The sequence below is a fragment of the Canis aureus genome, chromosome 8 (genome assembly GCF_053574225.1).
Source record: "Canis aureus isolate CA01 chromosome 8, VMU_Caureus_v.1.0, whole genome shotgun sequence".
NCBI classification, from domain to species: domain Eukaryota; kingdom Metazoa; phylum Chordata; class Mammalia; order Carnivora; family Canidae; genus Canis; species Canis aureus.
In genome coordinates this window covers 55683184-55703968 of record NC_135618.1, presented here as the reverse complement: position 1 = coordinate 55703968, position 20785 = coordinate 55683184, and the positions used below count along the sequence as shown (strand labels likewise).

Here is a 20785-nt window from a genome sequence, read left to right as displayed (position 1 = left end):
CAGCAGTGTAAGAGGGTTCCCCTTTCTCTGCATCCTCACCAATATCTGTGGTTTCCTGATTTGTTAATTTTAGCCATTCTGACTGATGTGGCACTGGCTATTTCCTAAATAAGTTTAATTCAAAATAATTAATATGCCAAACTTATATACTTGGGGGCAGCCTCCCCTGAACCTCATCAGTATCATAATTACACTGAAGTGTAATTATGAGAATTCATATATAAAACTGGAAGAAAATTGAGAATGTTAAAAGAAACACCTATATGATTAGAAACCAACAATTTCTCAATAGACAGAATGGCTTAATGATTAAGGGCAAGGACCATGGATTTCACCACTTACTAGCTACAGGAATAGTATTTCACACTCATAATGTGGGGTTAATAAAAATACCTAAGTCATAGAGGAGTGCCTGGGTGGCTCAGTAGTTGAGCATCTGCCTTCAGCTCAGGGCATGATCCCAGGGTCCTAGGATCAAATCCCACATGGAGCTCCCTACAGGGAGCCCACTTCCCCTCTGCCTATGTCTCTGCCTCTCTGTGTCTCTCGTGAATAAATAAATAAAAATCTAAAACAAAAAATATAACTCCTAGATTTAGTGTAAGAATTAAATGACAGGATGTTTGTGGATGGCTTAGTTCAATAAAAAGTAGCCATAACTATTATGCCTTTATAGTTACAATTTAGCAAAAAATATATATATAACATTTCAAATGGTGTAGTTTAGAGCAAAGTAACTATTAGAAAACTTTGGTCATCACTTAAAGAGAAATTTTAAGGGGTACTTGGGTGGCTCAATCAGTTAACCATCCAGCTCTTGATTTCAGCTCAGGTCATGATCTCAGGGCCCTGGGATGGAGTCTCACTCTCTACCCGCCTACACTGCAGGTCTGGCTCCACCCTCAGTGGGGAGTCTGCTTGTCCCTCTCCCTCTGCTTTCTCTCTCTCTTCTTCTGTTAAATAAATAAAGCTTTTTTTAAAAAAAGAGAGATCATTTTAAAACAATACAGAAATACTTAAACTTCATAGTGGGAAACTATTTAAAGGCTTTAAAGGAGAGGAATTGACTCAATTTGCCTTTTGTTTTTTGTTTTAAAAGTTTAACCCCTTAGAACACTTGTTTTTATATAGATTTTTACAAATAGGGTCATGCTGTACATACCAACTCTCAAGGACAATAAATAGTCTGTACAACATAATTTTAAATACATAAATACCATCTTTTTTATGAATACATCATATTAATTTTAACCAATCTCATTGTGTGGCTTCCTTCTGCTTCATCTTAGCTAAGCTGGGACTGCATTTCTAAGAATTCCCTTCCCTCGTTGGCCATGAGCAAAATGTGGGCAACTGGAAGTGAAGAAGCAGCCATTATTACGCTCTGAAGGTCAGTGTACAGAGGTGTTGCCAGTCACACATCTGGAAGCTGACCTGCTGGTTCACCCCCTTGGCGTGGAGCACCAGCCAGGCCTGCAGCTGCCCTAGCAACTGTGGGTGTCCTTTGACTTCTCCAAACCCTGGGTCATGTGCATGTGATGGGCACCAGCTTCTCCCATCAGTTACCCCACATCATCAAGGTGGGAGGCAGGAACAGATGCAGATTCCAGTTTGTCCTTGTAGGGTTCCATGCTGTCTTCACGAGCTCCCATTCATCTTGGCATTTTCCCCACTTCATGTGTATCTTCCCTTCCCAAATGCCAACCCTGCTGACTTCACACCCAACACCAGATTCAGGAAAGCCACCACCTTGCCTCCTAGTTACCACAAGAGATCTCTTACTCCGCGTCACCCTTGGTGGTTCTGCTTCTAACTGAACTCTGACCCACTCACTAGGCTGTCTGGTAAGCAGACACGGAGATGGAGTTAGGAGCACACAGGTTTCCTGGGACTAACACTTGGGAACATAAAATGTGAGGAAGCATCCGCCAGAGGAAAGCCCAGACCGTGATGCATCTGGCAGCCGCAGGGGGCGGGGGGGGGGGCATTCTGGAGCAAGACTTCCCACTAAAGGGGCCCCACAAATAAGCAAAATCCGCCTGGCTACAATCTATCAACTCCAGCACTCCAGGCAGGTGAAGATCAAGTCCCTTCCTAAATGGAGACCCCTAGGGCTGCACCCTAGCACTGCACCACCTACACAGTTGCGCAGTGGACTAATAACTCGGGTTTTTCCCTTTGCTATAAATAATACTTAGGTGAACAATCTGGTAGGTCAACCTTTTTGCACATTCAAATTATCTACTTAGGATAAATTCCTAGAAATGAGAGTTCTAGATCAAAGAATATAGCCGTTTTTAAGGCTTTTAATTAATAAAATCAAATCTGATCTTTAAGAAGAATCATGGTTTCAAGTAGAATTTAATCAGCATCGAGCCTGGACATCTTTACATGCTTGTGGATATTTCTTTTTTTTTTTTTTAAGATTTTATTTGTTTGTTTAACAGAGAAAGAGAGAGCATACCAGAGAGCACAAGCAGGAGGAACGGTAGAGGGAGAAGAAGCAGGCTCCCTGCTCAGCAGGTTGTGACCTGAGCCAAAGGCAGACACTAAACCAACTGAGCCACCCAGGCGCCCCTTGTGGATACTTCTTTTTTAAAATTTCTGGTTCAGGGAGCCTGTTTTTCTCTCTACCCATGTTTCTGCTTCTCTCTGTGTGTCTCTCATGAATAAATAAATCAAATCTTTCCAAAAAAAGGAGTTGGAGGCTTAACCGACTGAGCCACCCAGGCACCCCATCTTTATACTTTTCAGTGCTGCTTGGGAGATACAGAAATTTTAAATTTCTACATAATTAACACTATTAATATTTTCCTTGGTGATTATTCTTAGAAAAGCCTTGGATATCTCAAGATTATATTAGTATTCATTTATCTTTTTTTCTAAGCCGTTTATTATTTCATTTTATGATATGACTCAGGAGTCTGATATATAAACATGTAATATGATATTGTACTGTACTAGGTGTTTGTGTATATTTTTACTTTTTAAAAGATTTATTTATTTAAACTGAGAGAAAGAGAGAGAGCACGGGGGGAAGGGCCGAGAGAGAGAGTCTCAAGCAGACTCCCGGCTGAGCACAGAGCCCAAGGCAGGGCTCCATCTCATCACCCCAGATCACAGGGATCACCTGAGCAGAAACCAAGAGCCAGAGGCTTAACGGACTATACCACCCAGGCACCCTTGTACTTTCTTTTTACTTCTTTTTTTTGTTCCATTCATCTTTCTGTAACAGTATCCCAATCGTTGTGATCCTTTTGGTTTCATGATAAATATTAACTAACCTATATGCTTAACATATAGCTTCAATAGTTATATGTTAACATGATGAAAGCATAGTTACGTTTGTCATATTTAATAGTTTACTATTCAACGTAACTATGTTTTCATTATTTTGATTTCATGATAAGTACTAATATGTAACTACTTAACATAACTATGTTTTAATAATTTGTGTCTCATGGCAGCACGCCCCGTGGCCCTGCGGATACGTGTCTTGTTCTGCAGTGTTTGGATGAACAGCCCCCGGGGAAGCCCCTGCTGCTAGCCTCCGACCGCCCTCCAACCTTGTTTCTTTCTTTCTTTTTTTTTTTTTATTTTTTTTATTTTTATTTTTATTTTTTTTTTAATTTTTTTTTAATTTATTTATGATAGTCACAGAGAGAGAGAGAGAGAGAGAGAGAGAGGCAGAGACACAGGCAGAGGGAGAAGCAGGCTCCATGCACCGGGAGCCCGACGTGGGATTCGATCCCGAGTCTCCAGGATCGCGCCCTGGGCCAAAGGCAGGCGCCAAACCGCTGCGCCACCCAGGGATCCCTCTTTTTTTTTTTTAAGATTTTTATTTATTCATTCATGATAGACAGAGAGAGGCAGAGACACAGGCAGAGGGAGAAGCAGGCTCCATGCTGGGAGCCCAACGTGGGACTCGATCCCGGGTCTCCAGGATCAGGCCCTGGGCTGAAGGCAAATGCTAAACCACTAAGCCACCCAGGGACCCCCTCCATCCTTGTTTCCAGTTGCAAACATTGAGCCACGTCGCCGGCCACCCTCTGCCTGCCTGGACCAGCCAACACCCTCCTTTGAGCTGAGCTCCTTATTACCGAGGAATCATCCCTGAGCTCCCAGACTCATCAGCATCACGACATGAGGCGGAGGCTGCCTCCACCGCCTGGTGGACCTGCACCCGCGGGCCCCCTGCACCCTACTTGCCCCTGGGCTTCTGTTCCCACGCCGGGCCGGGGTGGATCTGCAGGGCGCGGGCCCCAGTTCCAGAGCTGGTGCCCAAGCATCTCTTGATGATGCAAACCCAGTCCCTGGGCGCAGGAGCCTTCCCAGGATGAGGGGTAAAGCCCCAGACCCCAGGGACCTGCCCTGGTTCCGGAGAAGAACTGGAAGCAGGTGCTTTGGGATCTGCGCTCCCGGGTTCTGCTGGCGCACACCCCCAGCTCCGTGACTTCCTGGGTGAGGAGAAGCCACTCACCAAGGAGATGGTGACCCCCTGAATCACCTCCACCGGGTGGCTGGCTCCCAGGGTGGACTCAAGCACCCTGGAGCCGACTAGGAGCCTCTGAAGCCCAGCAACCTTTGAGGGGCCCCTCTGGCAGCCTTTTAATGAGCGTGGAGCCCTCTCCCCAGCTGGGCACCCAAGGGAAGCAAAGCTTTTTGCAGGAGAAATAAATCGTTTCATGATAAATGTGAATTGCTAAGGTGAGGCCCATCTTAAAATCCATTTTTTTTTCCTTTTCAGGTTTTTTTTTTTTTTAAATTCCAGTTAGTTAACACACAGTGTAGTATTAGTTTCAGGTGTAGAATTTAGTGATTCCATACAACACCCAGGGCCCATCACAGTAAGTGCCTTCCTTAATGCCCATCATCCATCTAGCCCATCTCCTTGCCTGCCTCCCAAAATTCCTTTTTTAAAAAGTCTACTTCTGGGCTCCTGGGTGGCTCAGTTGGTTAAGCAGTGGTCTCTTGATTTCCACTCGGGTCATGGTCATTGGATCCCGGCATAGAGCCACCTTGGGCTTTGTGCTCAGCAGGGAGTGGCTTGAGGACTCTCCCTCTCCCCCTCTACACCTCCCCCAGCTCTCTCTCTGTCTCAAATAAATAAATTTTTTTTTCAAATAAATATTTTTTAAAAATCCTTAAAAAATAGATGCCTGAGTGGCTCAGTGGTTGAGCGTCTTTGGCTCAGGGTGTGATCCCGAGGTCCTGGGATCGAGTCCCACATCGGGCTCCCCACAGGGAGCCTGCTTCTCCCTCTCCCTATGCCTCTGCCTCTCTCCGTATGTCTCTTATGAATAAATAAATGTATAAATAATCTTTTCAAAAAAATCCTTAAAAAGTCACCTTCTCTTCCCTGTAAGATTCTGCATCCGTACCTGTAGCCATGCATGGCAAGTAAAAGATGACCGTAATTTTTTTCATACTTCTCTGCTCCAGAGAAGGAGTCTGTATTCCCTCCTCTTGTAGGCTCTCTGACTGTTCTTTCTTGACACGTTTTGGCAGAAGTAATGTGGCAGAGTCAGGCCTGGGCTTTCCCACTTCTTATCTGTTGGGACACTGCCTGTGGGAGCTCTGACCTGTCGGGGGAGGAGTCTTCATGTTGTCACCTGGAGAGTCCAGCCTTCAAGGTATCCCTACCAAGGTCCCAGACCTTTAAGTAAAGTCAAATCAGCCCCTACAGGCCATCTGCCAGCTGAATACTACAGAATAGCCTCAGTTAACACCACACGCAGCAGAAGAGTTGCCCAGCTGAACCCTGCCCGATTCCCTGATCCACAAAATCACTGGTTATAATAAAATGGTGGTTGCGTTAAGCTGCTGAGTTGAGGGTGATTTGCTGACACGCAGCAGAGAACCAGAGTATCACGTGATAGGCAGTGGCTCCATGTGAAAGGAATAAACTTTCCTGCCCCATCAACCTCAGGTTGGAACGTGGTTTCCTTCGGCCACTGGTTTCCAAGTAGGCAAGTCGTATAGCAGATCAACGCCAAAACTTATCCAGGTGTCCTGCAGCTGCTTTGCTTCTACCATGAGAATGGCATGTCCCCGACAGGGCTGCCCCTTCAGCCCGGGCCCTGCAGCGTGTGGCCATGTGGAGCAGAGGTCTAACAACGTGGAACATAAGCAACAGATAGACTCTTGATGTTACGAGCCATCCAGGGGGTGTTCACTACCACAGTCACACTTTGAGTCTAACTCACTGCATGGCTGTTGTTTCACTCCTTTTACATTATTAGGATGATGAATTATTACATTCACTCCTTTTCACATTATTAGGAAAACCCACTTCCCATGATAGAGTCTGAAAATGTCAGATATTCACTTCTGCAGCCTCCCTTACAGCTAGAGGTATTCTTGTGCTGACCACTCACAAGTGAAAGGTAGTCTATGAGGGGAGTATACTTCCGGGAAGGATTGTCCTCAATGACCAGGAGAAGGACATGAAAGGGGTTATCTCTAACTGCCTTTGCCATCCACTCAGACACCTGTTCTAGACACTGCCTCTGTGAGGATGTGATGGCTACAGCCACAGCAGCCATCTTGTAATCATGAGGCAACAAACTGGGGAATTAAAAGCCAATGTACTGAAGAATGGAAGGATAAGAGATCTTGGATTCTTGATAAAATTGTTGAGCCACTCAACAATCTAGGACGGCCTACCATGAGAAACATCTTATAATGTGAGATAATGGTCTTAATTGTTTAAGGCACTGTTAGTTGGAAATTCTGTTATTTGTAGCCAAAAAAAAAAAAAATCCCACTTATATATAGTTATTCGTCAAACATGCACCTGCATTATGATTTTCCTTTAGGGAATCAACACACTACAACACACACATGCGCTGCAATTGGTTCAAGTGAGATCAAAATCTCCAGTTCCTGAAGTGAGCACGTGACCCAGCCTGGATATTCATAGTGGCCCATCCACCTGGGTACAGTGAGTAAACTGAGGCTCCCTTCTGGGACATTGGGCCCAACTGTCGAGAAAAAGAGGCTCTCGGAGATTCCTGGATGGCTCAGGGACTTAGCACCTGCCTTAGCCCAGGGAGTGATCCTGGAGTCCCAGGATTGAGTCCCACATCGGGTTCCCTGTATGGAGCCTGCTTCTCCCTCTGCCTGTGTCTCTGCCCCCCCCCCCCTCTGTCTGTCTCTTATGAATAAATAAATAAAATCTTAAAAAAAGAAAGAGGCTCTCTTTTCATTGGGATTACTGCTTAGGAATTAAGCCAACACAGAGGAAAGCAGAGTTAAGAAGTGGAAAGATTAATTTCTGATCATATTATTGAGCATTTGAGACTCTCCTTTGTCTGGTCTACCTTTGGACTTTTCCTTCGGTTATATGAACCAATAAATTCCTATTCCTTCATAAACCAGTTAACAATGGGAAGAATCCTGACTGCTACAGATCAGGGTCCTAGTTTACAGATGAGGCCAAAGGGCCTCGGGTGAAGTAAAGCAGGTTGGTGGGGTTGGGGCGGGTGGGGGGGAACATTGGTGGTGAGGGAGGGCAGCAAGTTACGGGAAGGACAAGATGTGACAACTCCACTAGGTGGCTGCTATCATCTGTTTCAGAGATAATAGAAGCTGAGGCCTTGAAGGGCAAAGCAACTTAGCCAAGGTCATTCAGTGAGTAATTAACTAGAAGGTTGCAGATTTGATCTCAGGCCTAATAAAACTCCAAAACTCAAGTCATTTCTACTGAGCCACACTGATTTGTAGGGTAGGTCTCTGACCAGAAACCAAGCCCGTATATTGCCTCTCAGACATCAAGAGAGTTTTATTGATGTTGGCTGGGCGAGGCTGAGGACAACCCAGAGCTTCCTTGTATTTGAGAGCCATGTTCAGGATTCTTTTTTTTTTAAGATTTTATTTATTTATTCATGAGACATATAGAGAGAGGCAGAGACACAGGCAGAGGGAGAAGCAGGTTCCTTGCGGGGAGCCCGATCCCGGGACCTTGAGATCACGACCTGAGATGCAGACACACAACTATTGAGCCACCCAGACATCCCCCCGGGATTCTTTTCTTAACTGTTTTCCTGATCAGTTACAAAGAGGCGATGGTAGCCATCATCAGATCTATCCAACACCACTAGCTCATTCTTTCTGCTTGCTTCCCTCCTCGGAGCTCCCTACACACTGTCTCAGTTTCAGTTACCATGGCAAGGAAAGGGGCTCGCTCAGAAACTTCCATCTTTTCTTCAGGATATGTAGATGGTTATGCACATGGGTCCAGAAGATTCCAGGTCGGCTACACCCCTTCAAAGCATCCCTGGTGGCCCAAGTGGGACAGCTCCAGTGCCTGCCCCACACCCCTCTGGGAGACCCTTCTCAAGTGAGGCTTCCAAGCACAAGCTAGAACTGCCTCCAGCCCCTCCCTGAAGAGTCTGCCAGCAGAAAGCTATTGCTTGTCACCTCTCCAGCTCTATAATGAGTTATCTGTCATAAAGCCCTGCTACATTTCCCTGGACCTGACCTAGCGAGTGGACTCCGTTTCCATGGCCAACCTCTACCAAATCCAATCTGAGCAGCAGCCAGGGTGTCTAGCTCACTGATGACTGCCTCCAAACCGTCCCCACAGGAGGCAAGCTCTGCCCAGGACTTCTTTGTCATAGGGTCCTTAGCTGGGGGTCCCCACAGTGGAGGGAACACACAACCCATGTACGCAGGATGATTTCTGGAAGTAACCTCTCAGCTTTAAATAACATCCTTGAATCACATGGTGAAAAGGTCATTTCTTTCTCAGTCCTCCTTCCATCCTTCAGATCACCAAAGAGAAGCTCTGTTTGGTGCAGATTTGTTTTTACAACTCTCCAACAATTGCTAATCTCCCTTTTGACACTTTGGGGAGGGGTCTTTGTATGTATTGCTGCTTTTGTACAGTTATTTATGGCAATTGGGGCTGTTTTTTTTTCTATTAAATTCTATTTATTTCTATTTTTATAGAAATTTTATTTTTTATTTCTATTAGATTCTATTTATTTATTCCTAAGAGACACAGAGAGAGAGGCAGAGACATAGGCAGAGGGAGAAGCGGGGTCCCTGTGGGGAGCACAATGTGGGACTTGATCCCAGGACCCCAGGATCATGACCTGAGCCCAAGTCCCTCAACCACTGAGCCACCCAGGTGCCCCTTGGGGCTGATTCCTAATGTACAGTAGTGATATTCAGTTTCCTTTATAAGCTCAAATGTATCCACTTTAAGTGAATCTGTTTATAAGCAAATAATAAGTGGATAAGACACAGAGCCTAGGTACTGTAGCAAAAAGACTGAGGATGGTAACAAATCACTTAAATTCAGCAACTCCTGCTCACAGCACAGGGGCTCCTTAAAGGTGTCACCAGGTTCCCCCCACACACTTCAGCAAACGTATCCCCAGGCAACGGTGCCAGAGTTGGTATCCAGAGAGTGAGGTACACACAGCTTGTGCTCCCCTGGGCAGCCTGATGCCCCTCCTTCCTGCATGACAGAAGTCTCCAACCTCCTGAGCTTAGGCTGGATCAGGGGGCTTTCTTTTTTTTTTTTTTTTTTTAAGATTTTATTTATTTATTCATGATAGTCACACAGAGAGAGACAGAGAGGCAGAGACACAGGCAGAGGGAGAAGCAGGCTCCATGCACCGGGAGCCCGATGTGGGATTCGATCCTGGGTCTCCAGGATCACGTCCCGGGCCAAAGGCAGGCGCCAAACCGCTGCGCCACCCAGGGATCCCTAGGGGGCTTTCATACTAGGGAGGGGGGCAGTTTACTCCTCCATCCACCAGAATAAGGAGTAGAGTGTTGGGGAACCCCTGGTACTGGAAGCACTGACCATTGGCACAGAGCAGGTGTGGGCAGGAATGGTTGGAAGGCCTTCTCGAAAGCCTGTGGGTCAGGGGAGTGCTCAGTGTTTTTTAATGGATGTTGGAGAACTTCTCATAGAGAGCCGTCACTAGGAGTCTGGCCAGAAGCTTTCAGTGTTTTAAAAGTTTGGTCCTTCAACCTCCAACATAAAAATCATGTACTAAGGGATGCCTGGGTGGCTCAGCAATTGAGCGTCTGCCTTCAGCTCAGGGTGTGATCCCACAGTCCTGGGATCGAGTCCCACATCGGGCTCCCTGCATGGAGCCTGCTTCTGCCTCTGCCTCTGCCTCTCTCTCTCTGTGTCTCTCATGAATGAATAAATAAAATCTTTTTTTAAAAATCACGTACTAAAAATCTAGATTTCTCTTAGACTCAGGAGCCCTCAAATGGGACCAAAGAATCAAAACTTTTTTTTTTTAAAGTAATCTCTATGCCCAACATGGGGCTTGAACTCACAACCTGGAGACCAAGAGTCACCTGCTGTACTTGAGAGAGGCAGCCAAGCATTCTTCTTTTTTGTTGTTGTTTTAATTTAAGGTCTAAACTTTAATCAGATATATATATCATCAGGAAAATTTGAGGAACTATAATGGAAAAAAGACCAACTATAAAGAAAGACACCTCTCCCTCCCTCTCTCTCTCTCTCTCTCTCTCTCTCTCTCTCTCGCTCTCTGCCTGTCTCCCCTCTATTTCTATCCATACAGTTGGTCCTCGAACAGCATGGGTTTGAACTGCGTGGGTCCATTTACATGTGGATTTTTTTTTACAGTATAGTAGTGTAAATGTACTTTCTCTTCCTTATGATTTTCTTAACATTTTATTTTTTTAAGATTTGATTTATTTATTCATGAGATACACAGAGAGAAAGGCAGAGGGAGAAGCAGGCTCCCTGCAGGGAGTCTAATGTGGGACTCGATCCCAGGACCCTGGAATCACTACCTGAGCCAAAGGTAGATGTTCAACCACTGAGCCACCCAGGCGCCCCAATAACATTTTCTTTTCTACAGCTTACTTTATTGTAAAAATGCAGTATAGAGTACATGTAACATACAAATATGCATGATCCGACTGTTTAGGTTATCAGTTAGGCTTCTGGTCAACAGGAGGCTATGAGTTAAGTTTGGGAGGAGGTGTCAAAAGTTACATGTGGAGGAACACCTGGGTGGCTCAGTAGTTGAGCGTCTGCCTTTGGCTCAGGGCGTGATCCTGGGGTCCTGGGATAAAGTCGCACATTGGGCTCCCTGCATGGAGCCTGCTTCTCCCTCTGCCTGTGTCTCTGCCTCTCCCTTTGTGTCTCTCATGAATAAATAAATAGAATCTTAAAAAAAAAAAGTTACATGTGGATATTCGACTGTGTAAAGGTCAATACGCTGAACCCCTGTGTCATTCAAGGGTCAATTGCATACAAATCTTCTCCCACAGTGCCTGGAAAAAAATTGCCACTCAGTGAGGTTTATACCCCCCTTCCTCTGCTTCTCATCTTTAATCCGGGGCCAAAGACTAAACAGACATCCCTCAATAGGAAAGTCTTTGTTTACGTGGCCATCTTCTAACAAAAATCGCAAAACTCCCAATGGAGTCAAATATTCTCTTTGCCACCCCCCTTCCCTTCAACTTTGAGACTCATCTGTCAGAATCATATCAAAGCATCAGGTTGAAATGGGGTTGATCTGCCACCCCAGGCAATTCCACACTCTGAGAGCCCCCAAAAGGGTGTAGTCTCTACATGACTTCCAAATGCCTGGAGCCATGAAATTATCTGACACAGTCCTTCCTCAAAGGGTCCCCTCTGAGTGCCCACAACCGCAGTGTGAACGTGTGTTCCGGACCGTCTGGTACATCTTCAGGTAGGCTTCCTCAGAAATGTCCTGAGCCGAAGATCAGAGAGCCAGTTGCTTATCTGTGAAGTGATCTAGGAAGCAGTGGTAGGAGAGTGGGGATGAGATAAGGGGGTGGGGAGGTGCAGTGCAGAGTGCTTTAATAAGCAGCCCCGTGCTGTGAATAACCGGGGTGGGATGGGGGTTGCTCAGACCTGCTGGAGATTTCAAGAGGTAAGAAAACATGCCTCTAACTTGTCCAAACTGAGGGGTCAATAAACTGGGTATTTGTCTAGCAATCTCCATCTGTCATCCCAATGGCCATTGACTCCCCAACACTTCAACTTGTCCTTCACATAAGCTAAGTACATGCCTATGCCAGGCAAAGCTCATGGATAGAATATCATCTGTGCTTGTAGAAAGAAGCCATTGGGGTTCCTAAAAAATTTTAAAAAACAGAGCTGCCATCTGATCTAGCAGTCCCACTTTTGGGTATCTATCCGAAGGAAATGAAATCACCATCTTAAAGAGATATCTGGGCTCCCGTGTTCACTGCAGGATTATTCACAACCCAAATGTCCATTGGCATTAGATGAATGAATAAAGAAAATGTGGTATATGCATATATTGGAATATTAGTCTTAAAAAAGAAGAAGGAAACTCTACCATTTGTTACACCGTGAATGGGCCTGGGAGACGTTATGCTAAGCAAAACACTTCAGTCACAGAAAGACAAATACTGTGTGAGTACCGCGTGACTCTTATGTGATGCACCTAAAAGAGTCAAATCCGTGGAAGTAGACAATAGAATGGTCTTTAGCAAGGGGAAGGGAGAGAGCATAAGAGAAGCTCTTGTTCAACGGGGATAAAGTCACAGTTATCCAAGATGAGTACGTTGCAGAGATCTGCACAGCACTGTGCCCATAGTCAACAATTTGATGTTGTACACTTAACATTTGTTAAGCCAGGGGTGCCTGAGTGGCTCAGTCGGTTAGGCGTCTGCCTTCGGCTCAGGTCATGATCTTGAAGTCCTGGGATCGAGCCCTGAATCAGTCTCCCTGCTGAGTTGGATGTCTTGTTTCTCCCTTGCCCTCTGCCCCTCCCCACTTGTGCTCTCTCTCTCAAATAAATAAATAAAATCTTAACAAAAATTTGTTGGGTGCCGGGTGGCCCAGTTGATTAAATGTCTCCCTTCGGCTGGGGTCATGATCTCGGAATCCTGGAATCAAGTCCTGCATGGGGCTCCTTGCTCAACAGAGAGTCTGCTTCTTCCTCTACCTCCCCCTCCCCCGCTCATGCACACACTCTCACTCTCTCAAATAAATATAGTCTTTAAAAAAAATTCGTTACGTCAGTAGATCTCATGTTAAGTGTTCTAATCACACACACACACACACACACAAATATCAAAGTGATACGAGGACATTTTTGGAGATGATAAATGTTTATTACCTTGGTTGTGGTGACGGGAACATGAGTATATACCTATGTCCAAACTCATCAAATTATACACATCAATTCTGTGCAGTTTTCTGTACACCAATTACAATACAATAAAGCTGGGCTAAAATAGAAGCTACTGACACATATAGTGATGATGAATGCCGAGCAGGCGGTGTGCTGCTAAATGTTTAATGACGGGCTCTCCTAAGCAGAACAGCCCTGGCCTATTGCATTTGCCAATGTCCATGGTGTAAATACTCCCACCACAGCTGATTCAAGCTACCCACGTGACATCACTGAAAACATAGATGGAAGCCCTCGGTGCAGTTGACTCCCATGTGTTGAGAGCAGACAACTCCCGCACAGCCCAGAGAGAAGATACAGGCAGGGCACCACAGCATCTCCTATTGGTAGAGCCAAAGCATTTTGCTATAGACCTAGGATCTCACAACTTCATGTGTCTTTTACCCTCTATTCTGTGATAGATCAATGCTTGAGCATCTTATGGTGAAAGAAATGGAACTATTCCCAAATCTTTGAATAGTTTCCTACCTTAGGAACAGATGTCTTTATTTATTAGTTTTAGATCATCTCTGTCCCCACCTGCCCATCCCCATCACACTGGCATGCACCCACAGGATCAGTGAAAACCCATTTAAAAAGTCAGACTTCAAGAATTCCTCCAGTTGGTCAACTTCACAGTAATGGATATCTCTTGTTTTGCCTGACTGGCATCATTCCCCCTTCTTCTGATAATGACACTACATTTTCCTGTCAACAGCTACTCCTTACCCCACCGTGAGTCCTCAGGCTTTATTTCTTGGCTTTAACAGTTAGCACATGACACAGGCCAGGTCAATGAGAGCAACGAGGCCTCCTGGAGCTAGGGACAAGAACCCACTCAGGCTCTTCGCTTGGAATTACTGAAAGAAGGTACTCCCTTCCTTTTTAAAAAATCTTTATTTATTTATTCACGAGAGACAGAGACACAGGCAGAGGGAGAAGCAGGATCCATGCAGGGAGCGCAACGTGGGACTCGATCCCGGGTCTTCAGGATCACACCCTGGACTGAAGGCGGCGCTAAACCGCTGAGCCACCTGGGCTGCCCAGGTAATCCCTTCCCATTGGATTACTAGGATATAAACCGAGAGCTGCTGGTGGCCATCCACCATGAGGAAAGAGCCCTCCTCCCAACACACACACACACACACACACACACACAGTCGATTGAGAAATTAATAACTGAGTCCTTTGAATTTAACTGTGCCTGAAGACACTTCCAGGCTTTTCCTATATTCTGAAGATACTTTCAAACTTTTTAATTACATGAGCCCATAAAAATCCCCTTTTCACTTAAGTCACTGTAAATTGGGTTTTCAGTTGCTTGCAACCAGAAGATTGCTGGCTGATTTATGAATCTGAGATCAAATAAGCTACACTTTATTTAGTACACACCCTTCCAGCTTTCTCTCCTTGGCCCTAAATAGAGTTTAGCATAGACACATGAATACAGTTTTGGGGGCCCTGCCTCTGTAGGGGCTGAAGATAAATTCCACGCTGAGCTGGTCTGTGTAAGCTAGCCAATGGCACAAAGAGGGTCACTTCAGGATCCGGATGCTCATTTTCTGCTCGATGTCCATCTTCTCTAATGACTGGCAGGGGCAGATGGGTGGTAGTCAAGAGCTCAATCCTCTAGGCTTCCCACCTCCTCTCCTATCCCCAAAGCCCCACCTTTCCTTAGCGATCCCCATCCCTCTGCCCAAATTCCTTTCCCATGTCCATCTGTCCTAGGGACTCCTGAAGTCAACTCCCCAGGCCTCAGGGCATTCTGACCTTGGTGAACTCCAGGAAGGACACAGCCCCGTCCCCATCTTCATCCGCTTCCTGCACCGTGCGGTCGGCGATGCTCTCCAACTGCTCTTCTGTCACCTGCACCCCAACCATCAGCCGGAGGACCTGGGAGGCATACAGGGGACAGCCATAAAGAGGAGACACTCGCCCCATCCCCCAAACCTTGCCCACATTATCCTAAATGTTATTACCCCTTTTGTAATCTATCTCTCAACCATTTTTTTCACTTCCCACCATATCCCAATAATTTCCCCTACTGCTTTTCCATTCAAACCCCCGCCTGTCTCTCTATCTCACGTTCACCTCAACAGTATGCCCAAACTCATTACCCAAACCTAAGTCTTACAACCCAACCTCCCTCCATTCTCCACCCCATCCCCCTCCTCATCCTCCCACTATTCCCAATTCCACCACCACCACCCCCCACTTCCTTCATCAAATCTATCACAGAGTTTCTGAATCTCAATACTGTTGACATTTGGGGCCAGGTAACTCCTTGTTGTGAGGGAACGGGGGCTATAGTGTGTATCGAAAGATGTTTAGCAGCGTTTTTGACTTCTACCTACTAGATGCCAGCAGTGCTGCCCACTCCACTCCCTCAGTTGTGGCAACCAAAAATGTCTCTAGATATTGCCAACTCATTCAGGAGGTAAAATCACCTCCAGTTAAGAACCACTGGTCTAGGGATCCCTGGGTGGCTCAGTGGTTTAGCGCCTGCCTGCGGCCCAGGGCATGATCCTGAGTCCCAGTATCAAATCCCATATCGGACTCCTTGCATGGAGCCTGCTTCTCCCTCTGCCTGTGTCTCTGCTTCTCTCCCTCTCTCTGTGTCTTTCATGAATAAATAAATAAAAATCTTAAAAAAAAAAAAGAACCACCAGTCTATTTCCAATCTCATAACCAACTGCTCCCCATCCATTTCCCAACTAAACCCCACCCAATGCTGGATTCCCACTTAATACCCCAGTGACCTGGGCAGCCCCGGTGGCTTAGCAGTTTGGTGCCACCTTCAGCCCAGGGTGTGATCCTGGAGACCCGGGATCAAACCCCATGTCAGGCTCCCTGCATGGAGCCTGCTTCTCCCTCTGCCTGTGTCTGTGTGTGTGTGTGTGTGTGTCTAATAAATAAATAAATAATCTTAAAAAAAAATGCCCCAGTGACCTGCACCTCCATTGCCCAGTCACCCACCCCATCCCCCCGCAACCCTTCCCTTCAACAACCCATTTGTCAGATATCACATCTCTTGTTCTTGCATCCTTCCAACCTGTAGCATCTCGTGCCTGGAGATCTTTCCATCTCTATCCAGGTCATAGAGCTGAAATGCAACTGGAAGAGAATAGAGAGGGAGGGGAGGAGGAGGGAAAGCTGAGTGTTCCCTCGTTCTTTTCCAGCAGGTCACCCTGGAGGCTTGGGGGAGGTCATCTACAGGCTCGCTAAGAGGTGCGGTGCATCGCTTGGGGAGGGGTCCCCACGAACTCACAGCGAAGTTTGTTCATTCGGCTGTTGAGGGGTTCAGGCTCCTTGGGGTCTCGCATGCTCGAGTCGTCATCATCGACAGGTCGAAAGTGAGCCAGGACTCTGACAAAGCCTGGGAAATCCACTCGCAGATTCCTGGGGACAATGGAGTGGAGGTGACCTTGGCCCTCCGCCTGCCTCTCCCCTTAACTCTCCCCCAAGCCCTCCCCCACCACACCCCCCAGCGGGACCTCACCCGTCGGGGAAGAAGCTGTCTATGATGCGATCTCCCAGGGGGTTCACGGCCAGCGCCCCGATCTGCTGCAGATCCATGCGGCTGTCAAGTCAAAGTTCAGAGGGACGGAGGGTTAAGGAGGGGGCCGGGTCCAGAGGGGCAGGTGGCAGGTCCTGGGGCCGGGTCCCTCACCTCAGGTAGCCCTTCTTGTTCCTGTCCAGTGCCCGAAACCGGTGGTAGAGGCGGAGCAGACTGGCCTGCGAGACTGCGGGACGGGAGGCGGAGGGTGACACGGCCGCGGGCGCTCCCCACTACCCGCTTCCCCGGGGTCCCTCCCCGGGACCTCCCCCCCCCCAGCCCCCCGGGACCCGGGGCCGCGCGGCCGGGCTGCGGGGGGCGTGTCGACGCGCTCCCGCGGGGCCCGAGGCCCGGAGGCCCCCCCGTGCCCCCGCCCCCCTCCGCGGCCCCGCGGGGAGCCCCTCCCGACGCCCCCCGCCCCGGCTCCGAGCCCCGCGGCCGCTCACAGCCGGTCTCCCGGCGGATGCTGTCCGCGTCGGGAATGCGCGCCGCGTGGGAGCCGCGGGAGCCCATGGCTGCGCCTGCTGAGCCGCCCCGGCCCCGGCCCCGGCCCCGCCCCGCCCCGCCCCGCCCCGCCCCGCCCCCCGCGCCCGGGCGCGGCCGCCCGCTGGCCCCGGGGCCGAAGGCCGCAGGCCTGGCGCGGAGCCAGGCTCGGGAACCCCTGCGTGCCTCGCCTCCCACCCGCGACCCGGGCGGACGGAGAACAATGCCCAGCGTGGCGGGGTCAGAGGGGCGGCGCGGACAACGGGGCGTTTCATGCGGAGCCGAGCCGAGCCGAGCCGGAGCCCGCCGCGAGGTCGCCCGCCCGCCCCCCGCCCCCCGGCCGCGCCATCTCGCCCTCGGGACTCCCAGCCGCGTCCCCGCTCGCGGCTCCCGGGCAGGACGGCCGGGCCCGCCGACCTTGTCACCCAGGGACACAATCCACGTCCCCCGCGCAGGGGCCCCGGGGGGCGGGGCGGGGAGCTGGATGGACCCACTTGTCCCCAGCCCCCGGGGGCCCAGCCTGGGGCCCCTTCCTCAGGCTGCAGGAGCAGAAGAAGAGGCATTGAAGGACCCCCCAGGAAGGGTGGGGCGGGGAGGGTCGTGAGCCGTACAGGGGAGCTGGGGTGACCCGAAGGGCCCCTGGATTTGGAAGGATGTGGATGCAACCCCCAGCTACGCAGTTAACCCTGGACAAGTCTGTACGACTTGCCTTCATCTCTTTTGTTCCTTCCACATAGCCTGATTGCTGATGGCCAATTGAGCCGGTGCTAAAATGCAGGAGATTAACGAGAAATCCAGTTGCCAGCTTCCGAGAAATCAAAAGTTCAGACGCCACCAGTTCCTGCCTGGCACACGGAGCTACACCCGGGGAACACGTGCCGTGTGTAAATGCGGCATCGCGGCCTGTCCCCTGGCCACAGTCTCCACCCAGCTCAGTTCCCTTCCTTCTGTGCCCCGTGGGACCTCTGGTAGAAGCTCAAGTTGGAATGCCTTGAGCCTCAGGCCAGCCCTCAAGCACCACAGGAACCCCCAGTCTGAGAGGGGGTTACAAACATCACTGTGACCAAGCTTAATATGGTGATAGTGGCAACAACAGGGGCTCTCATTTCCCGCTCACCATGCACCAACCGCTTCTGTGAAACACAATGTGCATGATTAACTCACACTCCTCAAACCACCTGCTAGACTGCCTGCTTTTTTAAGTGGTGGAGGCTGCCAGGGGAGCCTGTTGTGAACTATTGAAAAGCACGTATCCAGGCAGCCCGGGTGGCTCAGCGGCTTAACACCACCTTCAGTCCAGGGCCTGATCCTGGAGTCCCGGGATCGAGTCCCACATCAGGCTCCCTGCATGGAGCCTGCTTCTCCCTCTGCATGTGTCTCTGCCTCTGTCTCTCTCTGTGTTTCTCATGAATAAATAAATAAAATACAAATAAAAAAAAAAAAGCACATATCCCCAGTGGGGGACATATCTCCCCAAGAGGGGCCACAACTCATATTCTTTTTGTGTATAAAACACAGATACACATATAGTGCATAAATAGCATATAGCATATCTGGGGTATTAAAATTTCATAGTATTAAAATATCATGATTAGGAAAAATAGTGTAAAAACACTCCTTAAGGGCAGGCTGTAATGAAAAAAGTGTTAAGAAACTCAGTTGCAAAGGAACAAGTAACAGAAGTATCCAGTTTTAAATCTCTCATTATTCCATCTTCCTCTATCATAATCACACATTTACACAAATGTCCTAGTGGGGGCCGGGGATATATATATATATATATATATGCCATTTATTACAGGAGTTCAAGTTCATAGCCACCCTGGAGACAGAGAAACTGGAAAAAACGGTCGCTCTCCAGCCGAAGCCTCCATGCAGAGGCTTGAAACAGATCAGCCTTGAAAATATTGATCTAAGAAGTGCTTACTTCTCTTTCAGATACCCCAAGGACCAGACAACTGGCATAAGGAAAGCTTGATTCCCTTTCAGATGCCTCCAAGGACTGAAGTGTGTGGGAAACCACATGGCTCCCTAATGAAGCCCAGCGACCACTCCTGTCCACTGCTGTGAGTCAGGCTGTGGGTATAGTGTGAGTTAGGTTCTGAACCCAGGGAGAGCCAGGACTCCCTGGGATGGAGCAGTAATCACCTCAGGCCCTTTTGGGATGCTGATCTCGGAAAGAGCTACTCCAACCTTAATCTGAGTCAGCGCCAAAGTAAATTAGGCCAGAGAGTAATTAACAACTCCCATCCACACACCAGCATCACAAGCCAAGAGGAAAACACGATGCTAAAATCTATTCCTGCTTTATGCACACAAGTAGGGTTTAAATCAACTTGATAGATTACCTGGCCACATTATTTGGGGTCATTTAAAAGGGGAGAGGCTTTGGCAAGAATTTCATCTGCAGAACCTGTTGGCCTGGATTCAGACTGAACATCTGTTTTTGTTTGGTTGGTTTTGTTTTTGCTGCTAAGCCACATAAATGCTGCTGGCCATTTTTGATGAGACAGTATACTGAAGTTCAAATAGAAAAGCGCAGCTGTAAGAGGAGTCAGGGGGCACCTGGCGGGTTCAGTTGGTGAACTTTGTGACTCTTGATCTTGGGGGTGAGTTTGAGCCCCACTTTGGGTGTAGAGATACTTAAAAAATTTTTAAATGGGGCTCCTTCGTGGCTCAGGTGGGTAGGTAGGTGGCTGCCTTCAGCTCAGGTCATGATCCTAGAACCCTGAGATGGAGCCCCAGGCCTGTGCTCAGCAGGGAGTCTACTTCTCCTTTTGCCCCTCCCCCTGCCCATGCTTGTGTGCCCTCTCTCTCTCTCTCTCTCTCTCTCTGAAATAAATAAATGAATAAAAATTTAAAAATAAATAATTTTTAAAAATCTTTGAAAAAAGAGTAGTCAAGAAAATATGGAACTCTTACAACTCAATAACAAAAAAGACAGCCAATTTTTAAGTGAGCAAAAGAACTTGAATACACATTTCTCCTACGAAGATATACAAACGGCCAATAACCACATAAAAAAATTGCTCAACATCATTAGTCATCAGGGAAATACAAATAAAACTACAATGATATAATCATTTCACACTCACTAGACTGGCTAAAATTAAAACAAAAACAACCCTCCCCCCTAAAAAGAACCCAAAGCAAAACAAAAAAAAGCCCACAAATAACAGATAACAAGTCTTGGCCGGGATGTGGAAAAATTGGAATTCTTGTGCATTGCTGGTAGAAATGTAAAATGGTGCAGCCGCTGTGGGAAACCGTTTGGAGTTTTCTCAGTAAGTTAAACAGAATTACCATATGAGCAATCCCACTCCTAGACATACCCTAAAGAACTGAAAACATACAGGCACACAAACACTTGAACATGAATGTTCATAGCGGCATTATTCGCAGTAGCTCCCAGATGGAAACAACCCAAATGTCCACTGATGACTGGATAAACAAAATGTGGTCTGTCCATGAAATGGCGTATTATTCAGCCATAGAAAAGAATAAAGTACTTATGCATGCCACAGCACGGATGACCCTTGAAGCCACTACACTAAGTAAAACAAACCAGTTATAA

The 20785-nt window shown here is 47.8% G+C and overlaps 1 protein-coding gene across 3 annotated transcripts; it reads right to left on the bottom strand.

Annotated features, from left to right (window-relative positions):
• Nucleotides 1-13091: 13091 nt before the first annotated feature.
• CHP2 (calcineurin like EF-hand protein 2) lies at nt 13092-18071 on the bottom strand. Of its 3 annotated transcripts, none has more exons than XM_077907032.1 (7): nt 17921-18071; nt 16843-16915; nt 16672-16752; nt 16441-16571; nt 16225-16286; nt 14943-15065; nt 13092-13513 (listed from the first exon to the last, which is right to left on the bottom strand). In XM_077907032.1, the coding sequence occupies exons 3-7, from the start codon at nt 16746-16748 to the stop codon at nt 13403-13405; spliced, it is 504 nt and encodes a 167-aa protein (XP_077763158.1). In that variant the 5' UTR covers nt 16749-16752; nt 16843-16915; nt 17921-18071; the 3' UTR covers nt 13092-13402. The 3 variants fall into 3 exon arrangements, with proteins under 3 accessions (XP_077763158.1, XP_077763156.1, XP_077763157.1); XM_077907030.1 differs by lacking the exon at nt 17921-18071 and adding an exon at nt 17175-17281; XM_077907031.1 differs by lacking the exons at nt 13092-13513; nt 17921-18071 and adding exons at nt 14055-14761; nt 17175-17281.
• Between the last annotated feature and the right edge of the window lie 2714 nt (nt 18072-20785).

Coding starts and splice junctions, on each gene's coding strand:
- CHP2 (XM_077907030.1), bottom strand. CDS start 17,241: ATGGGCTCCCGCGGCTCCCACGCGGCGCGCATTCCCGACGCGGACAGC. Junction 16,753..16,842: donor AACAAGAAGGGCTACCTGAG/GTGAGGGACCCG, acceptor TTGACTTGACAG/CCGCATGGATCTGCAGCAGA. Junction 13,514..14,942: donor CCTTCCTGGAGTTCACCAAG/GTCAGAATGCCC, acceptor CTCTACCAATAG/GAGATGCTGTGGTGCCCTGC.